At 38.2% G+C, this 17,192-nt stretch overlaps 1 protein-coding gene across 1 annotated transcript in view; it reads left to right on the top strand.

Moving 5' to 3' along the window:
• Plxdc2 (plexin domain containing 2) overlaps positions 1-17,192 on the top strand; it is a 186,248-nt gene that overhangs the window by 33,467 nt on the left and 135,589 nt on the right. The window contains exon 3 of the mRNA XM_032885180.1: positions 8,031-8,177. Within this exon, the coding sequence (XP_032741071.1) occupies positions 8,031-8,177 (147 nt within the window). The remainder of the gene's footprint in view (positions 1-8,030; positions 8,178-17,192) is intronic.

Here is a 17,192-nt window from a genome sequence, read left to right as displayed (position 1 = left end):
GCATGTCCTTTTGGGTCTGAGTTACCTGCAAAACTCTTAATAGCTGAGTAGTATTCTGTTGTGTAAATGAACCACATTACCATACTTTCTGTATTCAGTATTCTGTTGTGGTCTCTTAACAGAGAGAACAAGAGGTGTCCCTGACTCTTCTGCCTGCTTTTTTTGTTCACATTTCCTCCTACTGAGTTGCTTCACCCAGGCTTGACCTGAGATATTTACCCAGTCTTCTTGTGACTCCTTATGCCATGTTTGGCTGACATCCCTTGTGGACCTGCTATTTTCTGAAAGGAAACAGAAGAGAAGTGGACCTATAGAGAGGGGTAGTAAAGGGGAGGGAAGTGGGAGGCAAGGGGAAAGGGGAAACTATGGTAGGGATGGAACACATGAGAAAAAAATAAGTGAGAATAAAAGAGAAATGAAAGACAGAGCCAGCTTTAAATAGATGTAAGAGTAAATAAGAGAGGAAAGCATGTGATACTCTGTAGGGAAATGAAGATGACTGCATAGGGAACAGAAAGAAAATGTAACAGATGTGCGTGATAACATCTGTTGCAATGATCTGACATAGCCAACTCACACGGTCTGATTTCCATTCTTCTAGCTCAATAGCAATAAATGAAATGGCATATCATGGCATTGCTGTTTATGACTGAAGGAGATGTTAATGTACTACTTCCTGATAGGTATTAAGGGCTACACAAAAGTAATATATAATTCATCCTATCACTCTGAAACTATATGGGACTTACTTAATAATGGCGAATCCTTTACATCCTGCTCACGTACTTTAAAAATATGCTTAAATGCATTAATTTCATTTAGTTCTATCAATACAGTGAAGGAAAGCTAAGTATTATCATCAACTATCATGGATTTTAATAATGAAACTAATCCAACATGAAAATTTCATACCTGTACCTATAGATCCCTTTCTTCTGAGGAGATTGGGTAGAGTGGAGTATGATGTGGTCTTTATCTACTTCGCTTTCTATGTGTTCTACTCTGTGCTGTTCCATGCCGTGAGGATGACGTCAGTATGCTACTATAGATCCCTATCTTGTTTCATCCAGTGTGTGATCCTAGCTGATGAAATGGCTATCGGAAATGTCAAAACCGATATGAACCGAATGGATAACTGAATAAGTGACTTCACTAATGTGACATAGCTCATTAGTGGTCAAGCCTAAAAGAAATGGAGTTCAGATAGCAGCCTGCAAGTGTTTGGGCATACCTAATGCTTCCTCTATTAGCTACCTGCCATCTCCTTGCCCACAGATATTCGAATGTAACTGTCTCTGTAGATCCTTTTGTGAGACTTTAACATGGCCTGGAAATAATGCAGCAGGTTATACTGGACAATAACTTAACAGAAACATGAGTACCTGCTAAAAACCCAACTCTTGTTAATTTACAAAATACTTCAAGATCTAATACTGCCCTGGAATAATTATTAAGTATTCACTTTCTTACTCACTTTAAAAATGTTTCTCATGTCCAATACCGTAAAAACATGAAGTTATTTGTACATCAATCATTAAAAATTAAGAAATGTGATATGGTGCTGTCAATAGTGATTATATAAGTTCAGTCTTTTAACATTTGGCAAAAATGGTTATTTTCTTACATTTCTCTTAATGCTAAAATTAATTTTCTATCATTACTTTAAAATATTGAATGTCATATAAGTCAAAGAAGCTAGTATCTTTTTATTTTATTTTTGTTGAAAATTTTATGTATTTACATTTCAAATGTTATCCTCTTACCTGGTTTCCCCTTCTCCCATGCCTCCTTCCCCTGCTTCTATGAAGATGCTCCCTTTCCCACCCACCCACTCCACACCCTGCCATTCCCCTACACTGGGGAACAAAGCCTTCACAGGACCAAGGGCTTTCCTCTTTTTTTTTTTTTGGAGCTGGGTACCTAACCCAGGGCCTTGTGCTTGCTAGGCAAGCGCTCTACTACTGAGCTAAATCCCCAACCCCTAGGGCTTTTCCTCTTATTGATGCCAGACAATGCCATTCTCTGCTACATATGCAGCTGAAGCCATGGATCCCTCCATTTACTTTTTGGTTGATGGTTTAGTCCTTGGGAGCTCTAGGGGGGTCTGGTTGGTTGATATTGTTATTCTTTCTTCTCAGAAGCTCATATCTTAAAAGAAAATATTTAGTTCAAGTCTGTATATCGTCTTTGCCCCAAAATAATTCACGTTCTTGAATTGTAATTCTATTTTGCTTGTCTGTCTTAGTGTGTTAAGGACTTGTCTTTTGATAGTCTTCAAAGCGTAAGATGTAAAATTTCAATAGTTCTTTTATCTGTTCACGGTGAACAGCCTTGTGCCTATTTAAATATGTTGACATTTTTATTTAAAGATTGGATTTTTAGACTAAATACCTTGTTCAAAAATATATTGTATGGATTTCTCAAAGACCCTGTTTTTTTTCCTTTGAGAAATCATGAATTTCCCAGTGTTTTGTACAAGTGTCAACAAAAATCTCAGTCTTATATAACGTTTTAATTATGAAAATGTCAAGTAACTTATTAAGGAAAGCAATTCCATCTAGTTGTTACTGCTTAAAAATTAACCAGTTAGGATGTGTTTAATATATTCTCCAGAGATATATAACATATATTAATTACATATGTATCTATACACATGCATATACAAACATATATGATCAGAAAGGATCAAGAGGCAAGTAACTAAAAATATACATTCCCATTTGGGTAAATGTAATTTCATAAAACTGAGATGTGCTTGAATATGGTATTCGAGGTAAGTAATGAGTTTAATATTTTTCTGCTGTCCTTTGGTGACATGTATGGAACTCTAAGCATTCAGTTTCACATTTCTGCCTCCAATGATGACTTTAAAAAATTAAAACTTTTGTACCAAGTATTTCTATGCTTTCAGGATTACCTGTTAATTAACTGCTATGAATCATGAGCTAATCATGTCAGTGCATTAATTATTTTGTTATCACAATGACTACCAGGAACAACTAAGGAAGAAAAGTCTTTATGGGGTCACTGTTATATAAAGCACTTGAATTCTTTGTGACACTCATGTCGTAGCAGGTTATCTCAGGTCATGAGGCAGGTTCATTTGCAGGAGGCAGACATATTGCAGTAGACCAAGAAGCAATGGACAAGCCAGGACACAGGACTGTTTCTAGGGAATTCCTTACTTCATCTGAGGCCTTTATCTTAAAGGTTCTTCAAACTTTCCAAATAGTGCCATTAACTGGAGAGCAAGCACTCAAGACATGAGCTCTGCAGGGCATTTCACCTTCAATGCATAGCAATTTGAATATTATTACTATATACTCATGATTGAAAGAGATTGCATAACCACTTATAGTTATAACTGTATATGACCTTTTGTGAAGTATTCTTGACACAGAGTCAGTGCTTATCATCAGACCTTTGCCATAGCTTCTGCTCTTCTACAGAACCACAGCACCACATAGCTAATTGCCCACTGGAATCCATATGATAGACAATTTAATAACCCCATGACTAATTTAATAGTAGGTTCTCTATGTTCAAGAATTTCTCATTGGTGTCATATTTTCTCTGTACCTCTATTATTAGAAAGATGCTGCCTTTTACTTAAAAATATAATTGGTAGGAGAGACATTGAATCATGACTGTGTTTTCTGAGATCTATAGATTTTGCTTCCATGAAAGATTCATGCTTCTTATGAAGGTGTTAGATTATCCAATGTTTTCTCATTACTGCATAGAATCTGATTTGTCTCTTTCAGATTCCTATAGGATTTCTCTTGATCCAAGTATGCAGACTCACTCCCATAGCACTTGGGAGGTTGCCATGAGTTTAAGGCTAGCCCGAGATATCTAGTAGGTTCTAGCAAACCTGTGGCAAGGGAATGGAGAGGGATTATCAACAGGAAAATTCACAGTATACACAGTTTTGTCACAAATTTTCTGAGAACCTATTCTGAGGAAAGAGGGAATCTAAGGGAAGAGAAGAGGAGAGTAAGGGATGAGAAGAGGCATGGAAGGAAGCATCTAGAAGAGGAAGGAAGAAAATCCATGCCCCCTTTTATGTTTATCAACCCAATGTTGTCAGTGTTTCACTCTGATGACATTGTTGAACTTTACCTACCCCAGTACATACCCTCTGGAAAACTTCGAGGATATTGGGAGTTGAGTTTTTCATATATAGATTTTGAGGGAGGGTCTGCAATGTTTATCCCGTAGCATCTATCCCGGACATGTTACATCCTGTGCTTTCTATTTCATGCTGTGGACTTCTCGAGGCTGTGTTGGCAGAGGAAGAATAGAGTCACATTTCTCACACGTTCCTCTTCGAGCTCTCACTCTCACTTTGCCCTTTCGTCAGCTTTGTTATTGGATCTCCCCCTTTACTCTCTTATAGTAGCACATTGGTTTAGATCACAGTGAATTAATGTTTTTCTGTTTTTTCTGGATTTACACACTTGGTATTTCAAATATCTTTATGTTTAAATAAATAATAATGCCTCTCCAAAACATTTTTTCAAGAACAAAATAAACCTCACATCTGGAAAGAGCACTAAAATCCTCTTTAATTTAGACTACTATTTATGTGGTAGTCATAGTTTAAAGTGACCGTGCTTGAGAACCTCGAGTATGTTTAATATATCCAGATATATGAAATCATTAGCACATGGATAGCCATACAATAAGTTCTCCATTTCTTTTAGTTCTCAATGAAATGAACTTGAAGTTCACATGTCATTGCTGTGTCAAAGAATCTGTACTATAGTTAATCGCCCCAACAGCCCTGGCAGAGAGGACACTGAGGATAGGTGATATAGACTGGATCTTGCCGAATGCCTGTAGCTATGGCAACTTGTCCTCTGAGGTTTTCGGAAGATGCCCTATGTTTCCCTACAGCTGCACATTTTCAGGCATTTTTGACGACCTGAGTTTATAGCATTTAGAGTCACCCACTGAGCCACCTACTTTTAGTAACAGTTGGTTCCTAAATGAATTGCCAAGAAGGTACATCACACTAGCGTGTTGCTTTATTGTCTCTTGTGCTAGAAACAGTTTTGCTTTAGAACAGAAAATAAAACTTTGTGCCCAGAGTGACTTTCAATAACTCTTTAAATATCATTATGCCTAAAAAAAGATGACAAAAAGGTAGTTTGAATAATTTACTGGTGCTAAAATGTCTCATTTTTTGAGACATCTATTTTATGGTTTTCCTGAGTGTCTGAAACAAATACCTCCCTGGGATTTAACAACTTGTATGCCTACATGCTTAGGTAAACAATAAATTGCTTTCATCTTTGAATAAAAGTTGCCATGACAACTTGGCAAGCTTGAGCTCTACAAGTCAGCGGCAGGTCTTTAGCTTAACTTCAGTATTTTCAAGACACAGTATTGTTTTTAAGCTAGTATATATGCATATGTAATATGTATACATATATATATATTTTGTAGATAATTCCTTGTTTCATTACAGTGATATTTATCATATTATCTACAAATCATTTGTTTTAAGAATTACAGAAATTAAGGAAAAAAACAGTTCTTCTTTTAAGTGTTGAGTTCTATTTTTATAGTGAACTCTACTCTTAATTTGTGAAACCTTATGCATTAATAATCACGTACACAGTATGCCTAAAGATTGTATTGTGGACTTTAGCAAGTCTTTGTAAAAAATCTTGTAATACTGACATTCATTGGGTGTTTTCTCCAAAGCCATCTTTTCTAATATTCATTATAACTAAATAATCATTCTTTGCTGTTTGGACCTGCTGCCTTTTAGCAGGTTCTACATTGCCTTTTCCCTCTTCTCTCTGTGTTGTTACCTGGATCTTCAGCAGTCGGCTTATGATGCTAAAATGGCAGCAGTATCAAATCTCACATGTAGACCTATCAGCAAGCAGAATAAGCAACTGTATGTCCTCTGAACCCCTAAATGCCTTGTTGACTGTCCGTCTTGGACTTACGTTCACACATGCCTGCTGCACTCTGTGGCAGGTAGAAAGAGCAGGATGAGCAAATGGCTCGTTAAGAAGTCCAGGTAGGAGGGTGGCATGAGGGAGCTGGAGCAGACACTAAGAGATAGGACTCAATGCCTTTGCTGCTAATGACTCTTCTTATGAAGCTGTGTTTGGAAGACTAGGAAACGCACAAGGATACTCACACTCCCAACTTCAGGGCAAATTATTCCCACATCCTTTGGGTCTCATCTTTTATTCTTGCTTTGCAGACATTTCACCAATGTGGGCACACAGAGGAATCTGACCAGAGCCCCAAATGTAGCTAGAACTTTACAAATTGAACTTTTTAAACTATAAACTTCATTAAAGTAAAAACTCGATCTTTGGTTAGCATTCATTGTTCGCAGCATTTCCATGTTGAACTTTAATATTTCTTTTAGGGATGATGCAAAATCCCTTTGAATACTGCTTAGACTTAAACACTGTTTTGCCTTCCCTAATGAGTTTCTGTCCACATGTACCTGGTGCGGTGTGAAGACATACACTAGATTCAGCTTTGGACCAAGAAGCTTGATACTTTACTTTATTCCAGTAATACATTGATAACAATTGTGTTAGACAACTTCCTGAACTTGTATTGCTCAAATCCTAGACAGTCTTCTCAGTATGCTTTTTTCTCTCGCATTTACTTGAATGTCCTCAGATGTTTTCCATTTTGTGACACTGCAACTTGATAACCACTATTGCATTTATAAGTGTTTGTGTGTAGTTGTACATATTTCTCGGGCATGTGCATATTTCACAGCACTGCATAGGTATCTGTATAATACATTCAGAGGCCAGAGGATGGTATCGGCTCTCTTTCCCTGTAATTTAACACCTTATTATGTGAGTTAGAGTCACCCACTGAATATAGAGTTCACAGATTGAAAGGCCAGCTGGCCAGTGACTTCCTGTGATTTGCCTTTCCCCTCCCTCGCCTCTCAAAGTGCTGAATAAACAGACATATCTCTTTGGCACATCTGACAGTATGGCTCAGTGGTTCTTCCAGAGAACCTGAGTTGGGTTCCCACCACTCCAGATACATCCCAAACCGTCTTTAACTATAGATATCAAGGTATCAAGGACCCTCTTCAGACATCCAAAGATAACAGCATGATATGCATATGCTCATATATCAAAGAAAAATGTATAAAATACATATCAGTAAAAGTGAAGTATTTTTTTTTCTTTTTCTTTTTTTCGGAGCTGGGGACCGAACCCAGTGCCTTGAGCTTGCTAGGCAAGTGCTCTACCACTGAACTAAATCCCCAACCCAAAGTGAAGTATTTTTAAATGATCCATTGTGCTGTGTCTGTCCTTTATTTGGTCGATTGATACCCAAATACAGATCATCATATTGAATGTCACATGCTTACAGTGGAGGAGCCAACCCCCAATCCCTCCATGATCCCTGGGCATCATTTCATATTATGACTCCTACATGTATGTGATCTGTATTATTCAAGTGTCACATGATTTTAAAGCATCCATTTTCCCCATGGAGCCTGAGACATAAATAACCTCTCTGTGAAAAGCACTGTAGTGAGACCCATCCTGGGAATTCAAATAACAGTAGATTTTAGTAATCTAATTAAGCAACTATCTGACTTCCTAGGACCATTAACTGCAAACAGGCCCCAATATAATGGTTTTTAAAGAATAAGTTAATTTTGTAGACACACATTATAATTATATAGCTAAGACACTTGGTAAATATTTCTAAATCAAGCATGTTTGTTTTGTTAGCAGTTGCCTTTATTATTACTGTGACCAAAACAAAAACAAAACAAAACAAAAACAACATATTGTCCACAATGTAGTAATTTTCTACTAAGTTTTTCGTATTTAAATGTTTCTTCTTCTTAAGAGGATGACTTAGATGTATCATGCTCACTTTAGTTCACTTTGCTAAGAGTCTACTTAAGTCATTTGCTAGTTTGAAGACCACTGATACCTTTGGTCATAGAAGAATTATCTAAGATTAGTAGAAACATTCCTGTTGTTAATGCTCATCTTTTTCCACCAATGCAGGAGGACACAGATCACAATTACTACATTTCTCGGATATATGGTCCAGCGGATTCTGCCAGCCGGGATCTGTGGGTGAACATAGACCAAATGGAAAAGGACAAAGTGAAGATTCACGGGATACTTTCCAACACTCATCGGCAAGCTGCAGTAAGTGCTTTAACATTTAATAGCTCTTTTCTGTATAGCAAGAAAAGCTCCCAGTAATATGCGATTGCCTTCCACATACTCAATTCTTTGATCCTCATATAGAACGATATATAACATCCTCAGGAAAACAATACATCCATTTAGATTAGCTCATTATTTCAGCCATAGTGTGTCTGATGAGTTACAAATTTATTCAAAGAAGTGGTTCGTATTGGATTATTTTCCATTTATGGAACGCTTTAAAACCTGCTTGAATTTGAATCCTATCCCATAATAGAATTTATTGTTTCCCATGTCAGAAAAAATACAGTAAATGCACAGTAAAGTACATTTATACTTCTGACGTGTGCTGACCAAGGTACAGGCTTGAGTGAAAAAACCGAATATATGGGAGACAATATAATACAGAAGACATCAAATTGATATGTGATCCTGGGATCATTATTTAGCAGTTGCCTCTCTCGAAGCAAATAATTTATTTTGAGGCACTGTTTTGCCACTACTAAGTAGCATTGGTTGGAGATATTCACACTGTATTGTGTATGTGAAGTTGCATGTGATTCTGTGTATCAGTCTAGATGCTTAAATGCATTAGCTCTTCTGGTCTTCAAAATAGCATAACGATTCAGACATTGTTGAAATGACACTGGCCTCCACATTCATACTGTGACATACCCTACACCCATGTACACCCCCTCTGCTCTCTTACACACACACGCACGCGCGCACACACACACACACACACACACACACACACACACACAAACAAAAACATGGGCATACACATACACATGCAGAAGTATGCGTACCCATACAGGCACACATGAACACACAAGTATACACACACACATGTACAGATACAAGCACACATTAGCACACACATAGCTAGCTATTCTTGTATAGGTTACCCAGAGGCTTACTAAACCCACGAGAGAAAACAGGAAATAGGAAGCAGGATTCACTTGAGGCAAGATTTTTCTCATATCTCATTGACAATTCTTGATGCGAAAACGCCCTAGTAATTTAGAAAGAAACAGAATTTAAATTTAAGCCCCAAGGGAAGGTGTGTGGATTTCTCAACTCTTATCACCAATTTATAAAATTTGCATGCTCATGGTTCGGTATTTTGTCAACAAATTAAGTGAGAAAAGTCAAATTTAGATTTTGCCAGGGAAAGACTCACTATCGGATAACTAATACTATTCTGGGAAAACAGAGAATATAGGGGGGCAGTCAGAAACTGAGCTTCCATGAGGAAGCAATACTGGCCCCTCCCTGATTCCTCACAGTGAGTGAGAGGAGGGGCAAGGCAATGTCTTACTGTGAACGTAATTTAAAGAAAAAAAATGCCCTTCTATTCACCATCATCTCTAATAGTTTGTAGTCTTTTGTGAATATTTTAGAGGGAGAGAGAGGAGGAGGACAGACATAAATTAGCATTTTTCCTCTCTTTTTCAGTATTAAAAAAAGCAAAATTTAGCAATCAGTTAATTCGTATTTGACACTCCAAGTCACTCCCCTTTTCTTCTCTATTTTTCTTTCAAATCATAGTCAATAGTATTTATGTAATCCATATGCATGCTAGAATCTAATTTTGTGGTGTGGTTTTCAATCTCTCCATTTTACATTTGTTTGTGCTACATTTCTTAAATCATCATTTAAGATCTCTACAAGTCAGATGCTAAAGACTAATTTTGCACCGAACAGATGAAGACAAGGAAAAATTTAAACAAACCCATAACCTATCGCGAGCAATGAAGCAAACATTCTACGCTAAACTTCTTACAGCTATTTGGATACTTTTGTTCTTTATTCACATTCACACAGTTATGAGGTAGCTGTTCAAACATTTCTGATTTTAAACCTAAAAGCCAGCCTGGACTTGTTTCTTTTCCCCTGTGCAGACATTTTCTATTCTGTAGCTCTGTGGGTTTCTTTCTCTATTTCCAAATCCACATTACTTAACTCGGTGCTATCTAGTTTGATTCAACAGCCAGATATATTAGAACTGTGCTGCCCTGGAACCATCGATGGCATTCTCATTCTAAACTCCCAGACAACCGTCTCCCCTGTAACACAAGGAGTCTGGGGTTGAAAAGTAGGAGACCGTGGCTCCCACACTCATTTTCTCAGATTCTGACCTCTCCGTACCTCAATTTTATAACTCGAAAGAAAGGGATAAAAATACCTGCCTACCTATCCAGAGTTATTGTGAGATTAAAAAAGAAACCATCACTAAAGGAAACCAGGGACCTTAAAAGATTAATGAGTTTGTAGAATTTTGGTTTTAGAAAGTCCTAATAAATTTTTTCTAAAAAAGTTAATCACCTGTCTGGGAATGAAGTTTGTTGGTGGAGTGCTTGTCTAACATGCAGAAACTTCTAGTACTTATGCTCCAGAACCACGTAACCTGGCTGTGGTGAAGGCGCCTGTAATCTCAGTATTGGACAGGCGGAAGCCAGAGAATCAGAAGTCCAAGGTCATCACTGCTTACGTAATGGTGTAAAGAACGGCATTGTGCCACATGAGACAGTGTCTTAGAAATAAGAAAGAAATTTGTTTCAAAAGCAAAAGCTCACTAAAAGGGGGATGGGGGCTGGCACAGTGATTAAGATGTGGGGAGCTTTGTGAATCTGTTCCCTAGCACCCACACAAGGTGGCTCACAACTAATTGAAAGCCCAGTATCAAGGGTTCTGATGCCTTCTTCTGGCCTCTGCAGACACTTGTATGCCCACACAAACATATTCTCACACAGACACTCATATGCATAGAGAATAAGATACATAGCATATCGAAATGCATATATACATAATTAAAAGTAAAATAAATCTTAAAAATAGGATCACAAGAATTGACATTATGAAGACAAGTCATTGATGTCACAAGAAGGAATGAGTACTGGGATGGGCTCAGCTCTGTGTACAGACGCAAGTGGGGCTTTATAGCCATGATGTGGAGTGTGAAGGGGTGGGTCACACTCCTTCCTTCCTTCCTCAAGGACTTACATTTAAACCCTATTTCTTGCCGAAAACTTACTTCAGGACTGAGGGGTTTCTAGTTAAATTGACTCACTGCCAATGGTTCAGAAAGCAGGACCTTGTGGCCAGAAGGCCCAGTGTTAGGAAATGAGCATCCTAATGAGATATTGAGGATGTACTCAGTTCAACTATCACGACAAGCTTTGTCAAAGTTGTTGTGAACGGGCATAATTAGGCCCAGCAAAATATATAGAAGCATGACCGATGACTAGAGCATGGTTAAAGAATATTTTATCTTTTAATGTAACTTAATTTAATTTTGGTCAGACTCAAGAAGCGAACCCATACTAACATCATTCAGGTTGGTTTTTTTTTTTTTTGTTTGTTTGTTTGTTTGTTTGTTTTGGTTTGGTTTTTTTTTTTGTTTTTTTTTTGGTAAAATTATTATTTTTTTTTCAAATTGAGTGATGTAAAGATACAGAAATTCAAAGATGGGGCTCAGTGTAAAAAGCACCTTAGAGGATTCTATGTCTCTTTATAAGGGGACGCGGCCAGAGCAAGACAGACTGGCCGACTGACTGACATGTTGGTAGTGGATGAATACTAAGTGTAGTCAATATGCAGGTCGATGGATGGATGGATGGATGGATGGATGGATGGATGGATGGATGGATATGTATAATAACAAAACACTCGCATCAATAAAACATTTTCTCTGTGCTTCCTTTTACTGAGCAATTGTAATGTCCTTTCGTGTGAACTAAACATACTCTGGCTTAACTTTTTCTTTTCTCCTTTCATTGATGGGAATGTTGATTTTCTTAAATGAGAAACAGCACCAGAATGGATTGCTTGGAGTGCTGGTCCCCTATTATAATGTGTTTAAGGTTTGTAATGACTCTAGATGGTCTTCTCATCTCATGATTATTTCAGATTTTTAAATTTTATTCCACAGACTTCTGACAACTTATACACACACACAGACACACATACACAGACACACAGACACACACACACACACACACACATACACTACGTATACATATACCTATACATATACATATATATGCTATCTGCATTACAAAATAATTACAAAACTCTGAAGAGTTCTTTCTTCAGGAAGATTGTTGCTGCTTCGGTGAGCATTCCCATTAGTACTAAATGTGGATAATGCTTCTTCTGGAAGAAGAACTTTGACTGTGGGCGATAATTTTGCCCTGTAGTTTTCTTGGATTATTCCAGTTGGTTTTTTCCATACTTTGTTTGATGTGCCTGGTGTTGTGTGCCTATTTTATTAAAAGGATGAACTTTAAAATAGTGTGTTACATCTATTAGCTTATCGTGGGGACCACAATTAGTTTATAATTATGTATGTGTATGATTCCTTTGGGGCTAGGCATGGGATAATTTTGAGGGACAAAGGACAGCTTTGTTTAGTCAATTCTCTTCCTGTACTTTTCCATAGATTATGAGGATCTGACTTCGGTTGTCGTATGTATGTGGCAAGCTCTGTACTAGCATACTCTTCCTACATGCCCAGCATGACCAGAATAACCCCACACTCTCTGTGGGAAGGTGCCTGTGTTTGCCACAGTGCTCATGGAGGTCAGAGAGGGGATAATTTTGCTTCTTCTCTTTCAGAAGCAATCTAAGATGAGCTCAGGGATTCTGATTTTCATTGTAAGTGGTTTTACTCACTTAGCCATCTTGGCAACCCTCTATTAAATCAAATAAATGTCAGGATTTGTGCTCATAATGACTAACAACTGCTCTTATTCATATTCTCATTCTCTCTCTCTCTCTCTCTCTCTCTCTCTCTCTCTCTCTCTCTCTCTCTCTCTCTCTCTCTCTCTCTCTCTCTCTCTGACTTCTCCTTTGAGTTGCTTCTCATCATTCTGGTCTTTCTTCCCTGTAATGTATTTGCTTATAGAATAACAAAGACTAGGGCATATTGTATATGTATCTGTCTTTCTCTCTTAATTTTGAAGGAAAGAGTTTAGCTACTGGTTTCAGTATATGAGTAGTTGTTCAATTGGTTTGGGGTTTGGGGTTCTGTGTAGTGGCACAATGCTAATTGTGTTACTAAAAAAATGTGTTTTCAATCTCCCACACGTATTATAGGAAGCCTGCCCCCATTTGGTTCTGATTGGGAAATAAAGTTGCGACTGGCCAACGTCTGGGCAGGGAGACTGAGGCAGGACTTTTAGACTTCCTGGAAAAGAGATGAAGGAAAGAGGAAGGAGCAGAATCTCTGTGACCAGAAAAGCAGAGAATCAGACTTAAAAGCTGCAAGATAGAAATCAACCATGTAAGAGTCAGGGAAGTGGACCCAATGTTGGGTCTTGGGTAGCAGAGATGAAATATAGATCTTCAAATGTGATAACTCAGGAATATCAGAGGTTATACGTGGGGTTAGGGAGAACCCCAGCTCTGGTTCAGTTAGGCCATATTAAAAGTGATACAGTGCTTGTGTGTCTTTCATTTGAGAATCCAGAGCTCTTGAGTGGGCACACAGCCCTGTGTACACCCATGGTGAGCTCAGAGTTGATTAATAGTTACCGCAACAGTCACGTGACATGCCATGGAATGGCCTGTGGTCTAGGAAGCTACTAAATTCCTATGGATCAAAGAGTGTAATAAAATCTGAAGTAAAGTTCTGCAACTCCTCTGAGGGCATGACTCCTCTGCAGGAAGTTTACTTTGTTCTCTCTTCTCCATCATCTCCAAAGGCCACATTAAAAATGACCATTTTTAAAATATAAGTGTATTTATTTATTCACTTACAATAGTCATCCCTTCCTCTCCTCCTAGTTTCCCCTCACACAAGTCTTTTCCCCATTCCCATATTCCCATTTCTCATTTAAGAATGGAAGACCCTATATAAACAGCCCCACCCGATCCCATTCCCATTATGAGGCCACAAGACTGGTTTCAGGGATGCAGCATTCACAGTTAGGGCAACAGGCTCAGGGACACCCTTGTTTATAGGGGACCATGGAGTTGCTCATCTGGAAAGACCTTTGTGATTCAGTCTGTAGGATCCACAAGAATGTAAGTCCTTTTCAACTTTCCTGTGAGCTCAAACTAGCTAGACTTATAAATCACATTAATAGTAAGGGTCATGGAATACTACATTTGTTGGCCATGTCCTTCTGATGTCCTTTTGGGCCACTTCGGATTATCCTCCACTGTTAGGGATTTGATATTTTAGACATAGAACTCGTTTCTCTATCAAGGTCTGGATTATATTTTTCCCAGTTATGCCCCTTCCTTTTTCCATCCCCTGCCCTGCCCTGCTCCTTTCCTATCCCCTCTTCTGCCCATTTCCCTCCTTCCCTTGACCTCCAATATCTATTTTTTTCCCTTCTGAGCCATCCTTCCCTGCAACCTCCTTGTTATTTGGCTTTTGTGAGTCTCTTGATTATAACATGATTATCCCGTAATTTATGTCTACTAACCACTTATAAATGACATACCACACATGTCCTTCTGGATCTGGGTTACCTCACTCAGGTTGATATTTTCTAGTTCCATCCGTTTGCCTGAGAAATTCACAAAGTCCTTAGTTTTTAATGGCTGAGTAGTATTTCATCGTGTACATATACCACATTTCCTTCAGTTGAGAGCCATCCAGTTGTTTCGGGTTTCTGGCTATCACAAATAAAGCTGCTATAATAGTTGATCAAGTGTCCCTATGGGATGGTACATAGTCTTTTGGAGTGGTCTAGCTGAGATTTGAGGTAACTATTCCCAGTCTTCTGAGAAACCTCCAAGTTGATAGCCAGCTCAGTTGTACAAGTTTGCACTCCCACCAGCAGTGGAGGTGTGTTCCCCTTTCTCTACAACCTCACCAGCATGTGCTGTCCTTTGAGTTTTAATCCAACAACCTTTTATGATAAAAATCAAACTCATCTCATACTGCCCTCCAAAGTAGCCCTGCTCTGTGGCAGAGCAAATGCAAGACCCACAGTGCAACAGCTCACCACCATCTATAATGATGGTTATGAAGAGAGGCCCTCTCAGGCCTTTCTCAGCATCTTGTTACAAGTGAGACATATATTCAGTTATACACATAAACATATAATATAAAAATAAGGAATACTCATTTCAAATACATGCTTGAGTGTATCATATTTAATTGTTGTTAAACATTGTCTTAGCGTTTTACTGCTGTGAGCAGACACCATAACCAAGGCACCTTTCATAAGGACATTTAATTGCGACTGGCTTCTAGGTTCAGAGGTTCAGTCCATTATCATCAAGGTGGGAACATGGCAGCATCCAGGCTGGCATAGCACAGGAGGAGCTGAGTTCTACACCTTCATCTGAAGGCTGCTAGTAGAATGCTGGTTTCCATACAGCTAGAATGAAGGCCTTAAAGCCCTCAGTGACACACCTACTCCAACAGGGTTACATCTTCTCATATTGTAACACCCTGGGCCAAGCATCTACAAACCATCACAAACATTTTTTCTGCATTGGGGTTTTTCAACAGGAAGGGATACTAGTCTCTCTATAAAGCCAAAGGTACTCAGTGCAATATATCCCCTGTTAACTATACTGGCTATAAAATACTTCTAGATAAATAGATACTCACCTTTTGAAAGTCCCAAATGAGGTAAGCACTATAAATTTCTATTAAATCCCATTGATCTTTCCTAAGCATGAATGTTGCTAAAGATTCAATCAGTAAAGTTGCTTACCATCACCATGCCTGGTGATTAGAATTAGATCCCTTGGACTGTCATGATAAAAAGAAAAGATAAAACTTCTGTTAGTATATGTCTATCTAGAATTCTTTTATAGCCAGTATAGTTAACACAGACAGGTTGGATCTGAGTATGCACTTTTCCAGCAACTAGTGTGACTTTAATTTGGTATTTATCTTTGTTCACTAGTTAAATGGGAATAATACCAGTAGTAAACTTCTAAGACTGTCACTACAATACAGTGATGTATTACTTGTACTGTATTTAAAACAGTACCTGACCCAATGTTCTAGGTGCATTGTGCATCAAAATTTTGTTTGCAAATACTTAACTTTAAAAATGGGAGCACCCTTTTCTAAAGGGAATATTAGATTGAAGTACAGATACTGTATTCTGCAGACTCCATTGTGGATGCTCTCAAAAAGTCTAATACCTGAAGAGACTTCCCCAGAAATTCCTCTCCAACTGAGTGCACTGTAGACATGAACTGAACACCCAATGAGTGTTTGTTCAGTTAGGAAAAAACAAGATACAGTGATGGTTTCCTTCATCTCTAATTCTGAGGAGGCAGTAATCCCCTCATTTTTATACTACACTTCTAAGATTATGAATACTCTACTTAATGAGTGTTGCACTATGTCCAGGGGTAGTTAAACATTAGTTTTTGATGAGTAAAAATGCTGGAGAGATTATAATGTCTAACTCTGAAAATCAATTGCATCTGTGGGTTGTCTTTGAAAAAAGGATACCTAGTTCCCAGATGTGTGTGTCTACATATCGACTAAGCTTCCTCAAATGGATATTTTGATCTTTAAATTAGGTTTTCCCATTATCTCAGTCACTGGATAAATAGCCCATGTCCTGTTGACCACTCCCATAATGTGAGAATTGGTGAAAATATCTCATTTTTCAAATGCAATGTGTGACGTGTCTTATTATTTATTCTGCCTGTTCCAGTATTTCATTTAAATTGTATCAGGATCATTTGTCGCCTGTGAGTGGAATCTACTTTAAATCCAAAGTCGTTTGCTTTGCTGGTGTCAGTACATACCCTTCTCTCCATATTCTATCAAGTCTCTTTAATATTTTTCTTTGACACCACCTGTCACTTTGATCTTTTCCTATTCATGCAGTCAAGCTGTACAGTCAAGAATCATTGAGTAAAGGTGACACATCCTGAGAAATGTGTCCTTAGGCCATGCAGTCACTGACAATCAGAGAAGGTTAAGAGTTAAGCATATTCGTGAGTTAGAGAGGGGCCACTGTTGTCTTTGTGCCTGAAGATGGCTGGAACTTTGTTACACAATACAAGGACATGATTATATTT

Source organism: Rattus rattus, chromosome 14 (genome assembly GCF_011064425.1).
Source record: "Rattus rattus isolate New Zealand chromosome 14, Rrattus_CSIRO_v1, whole genome shotgun sequence".
Classification (NCBI taxonomy): domain Eukaryota; kingdom Metazoa; phylum Chordata; class Mammalia; order Rodentia; family Muridae; genus Rattus; species Rattus rattus.
The sequence above is the reverse complement of the archived record's forward strand: the minus strand, read 5'-3'. Positions and strand labels throughout refer to the sequence as shown.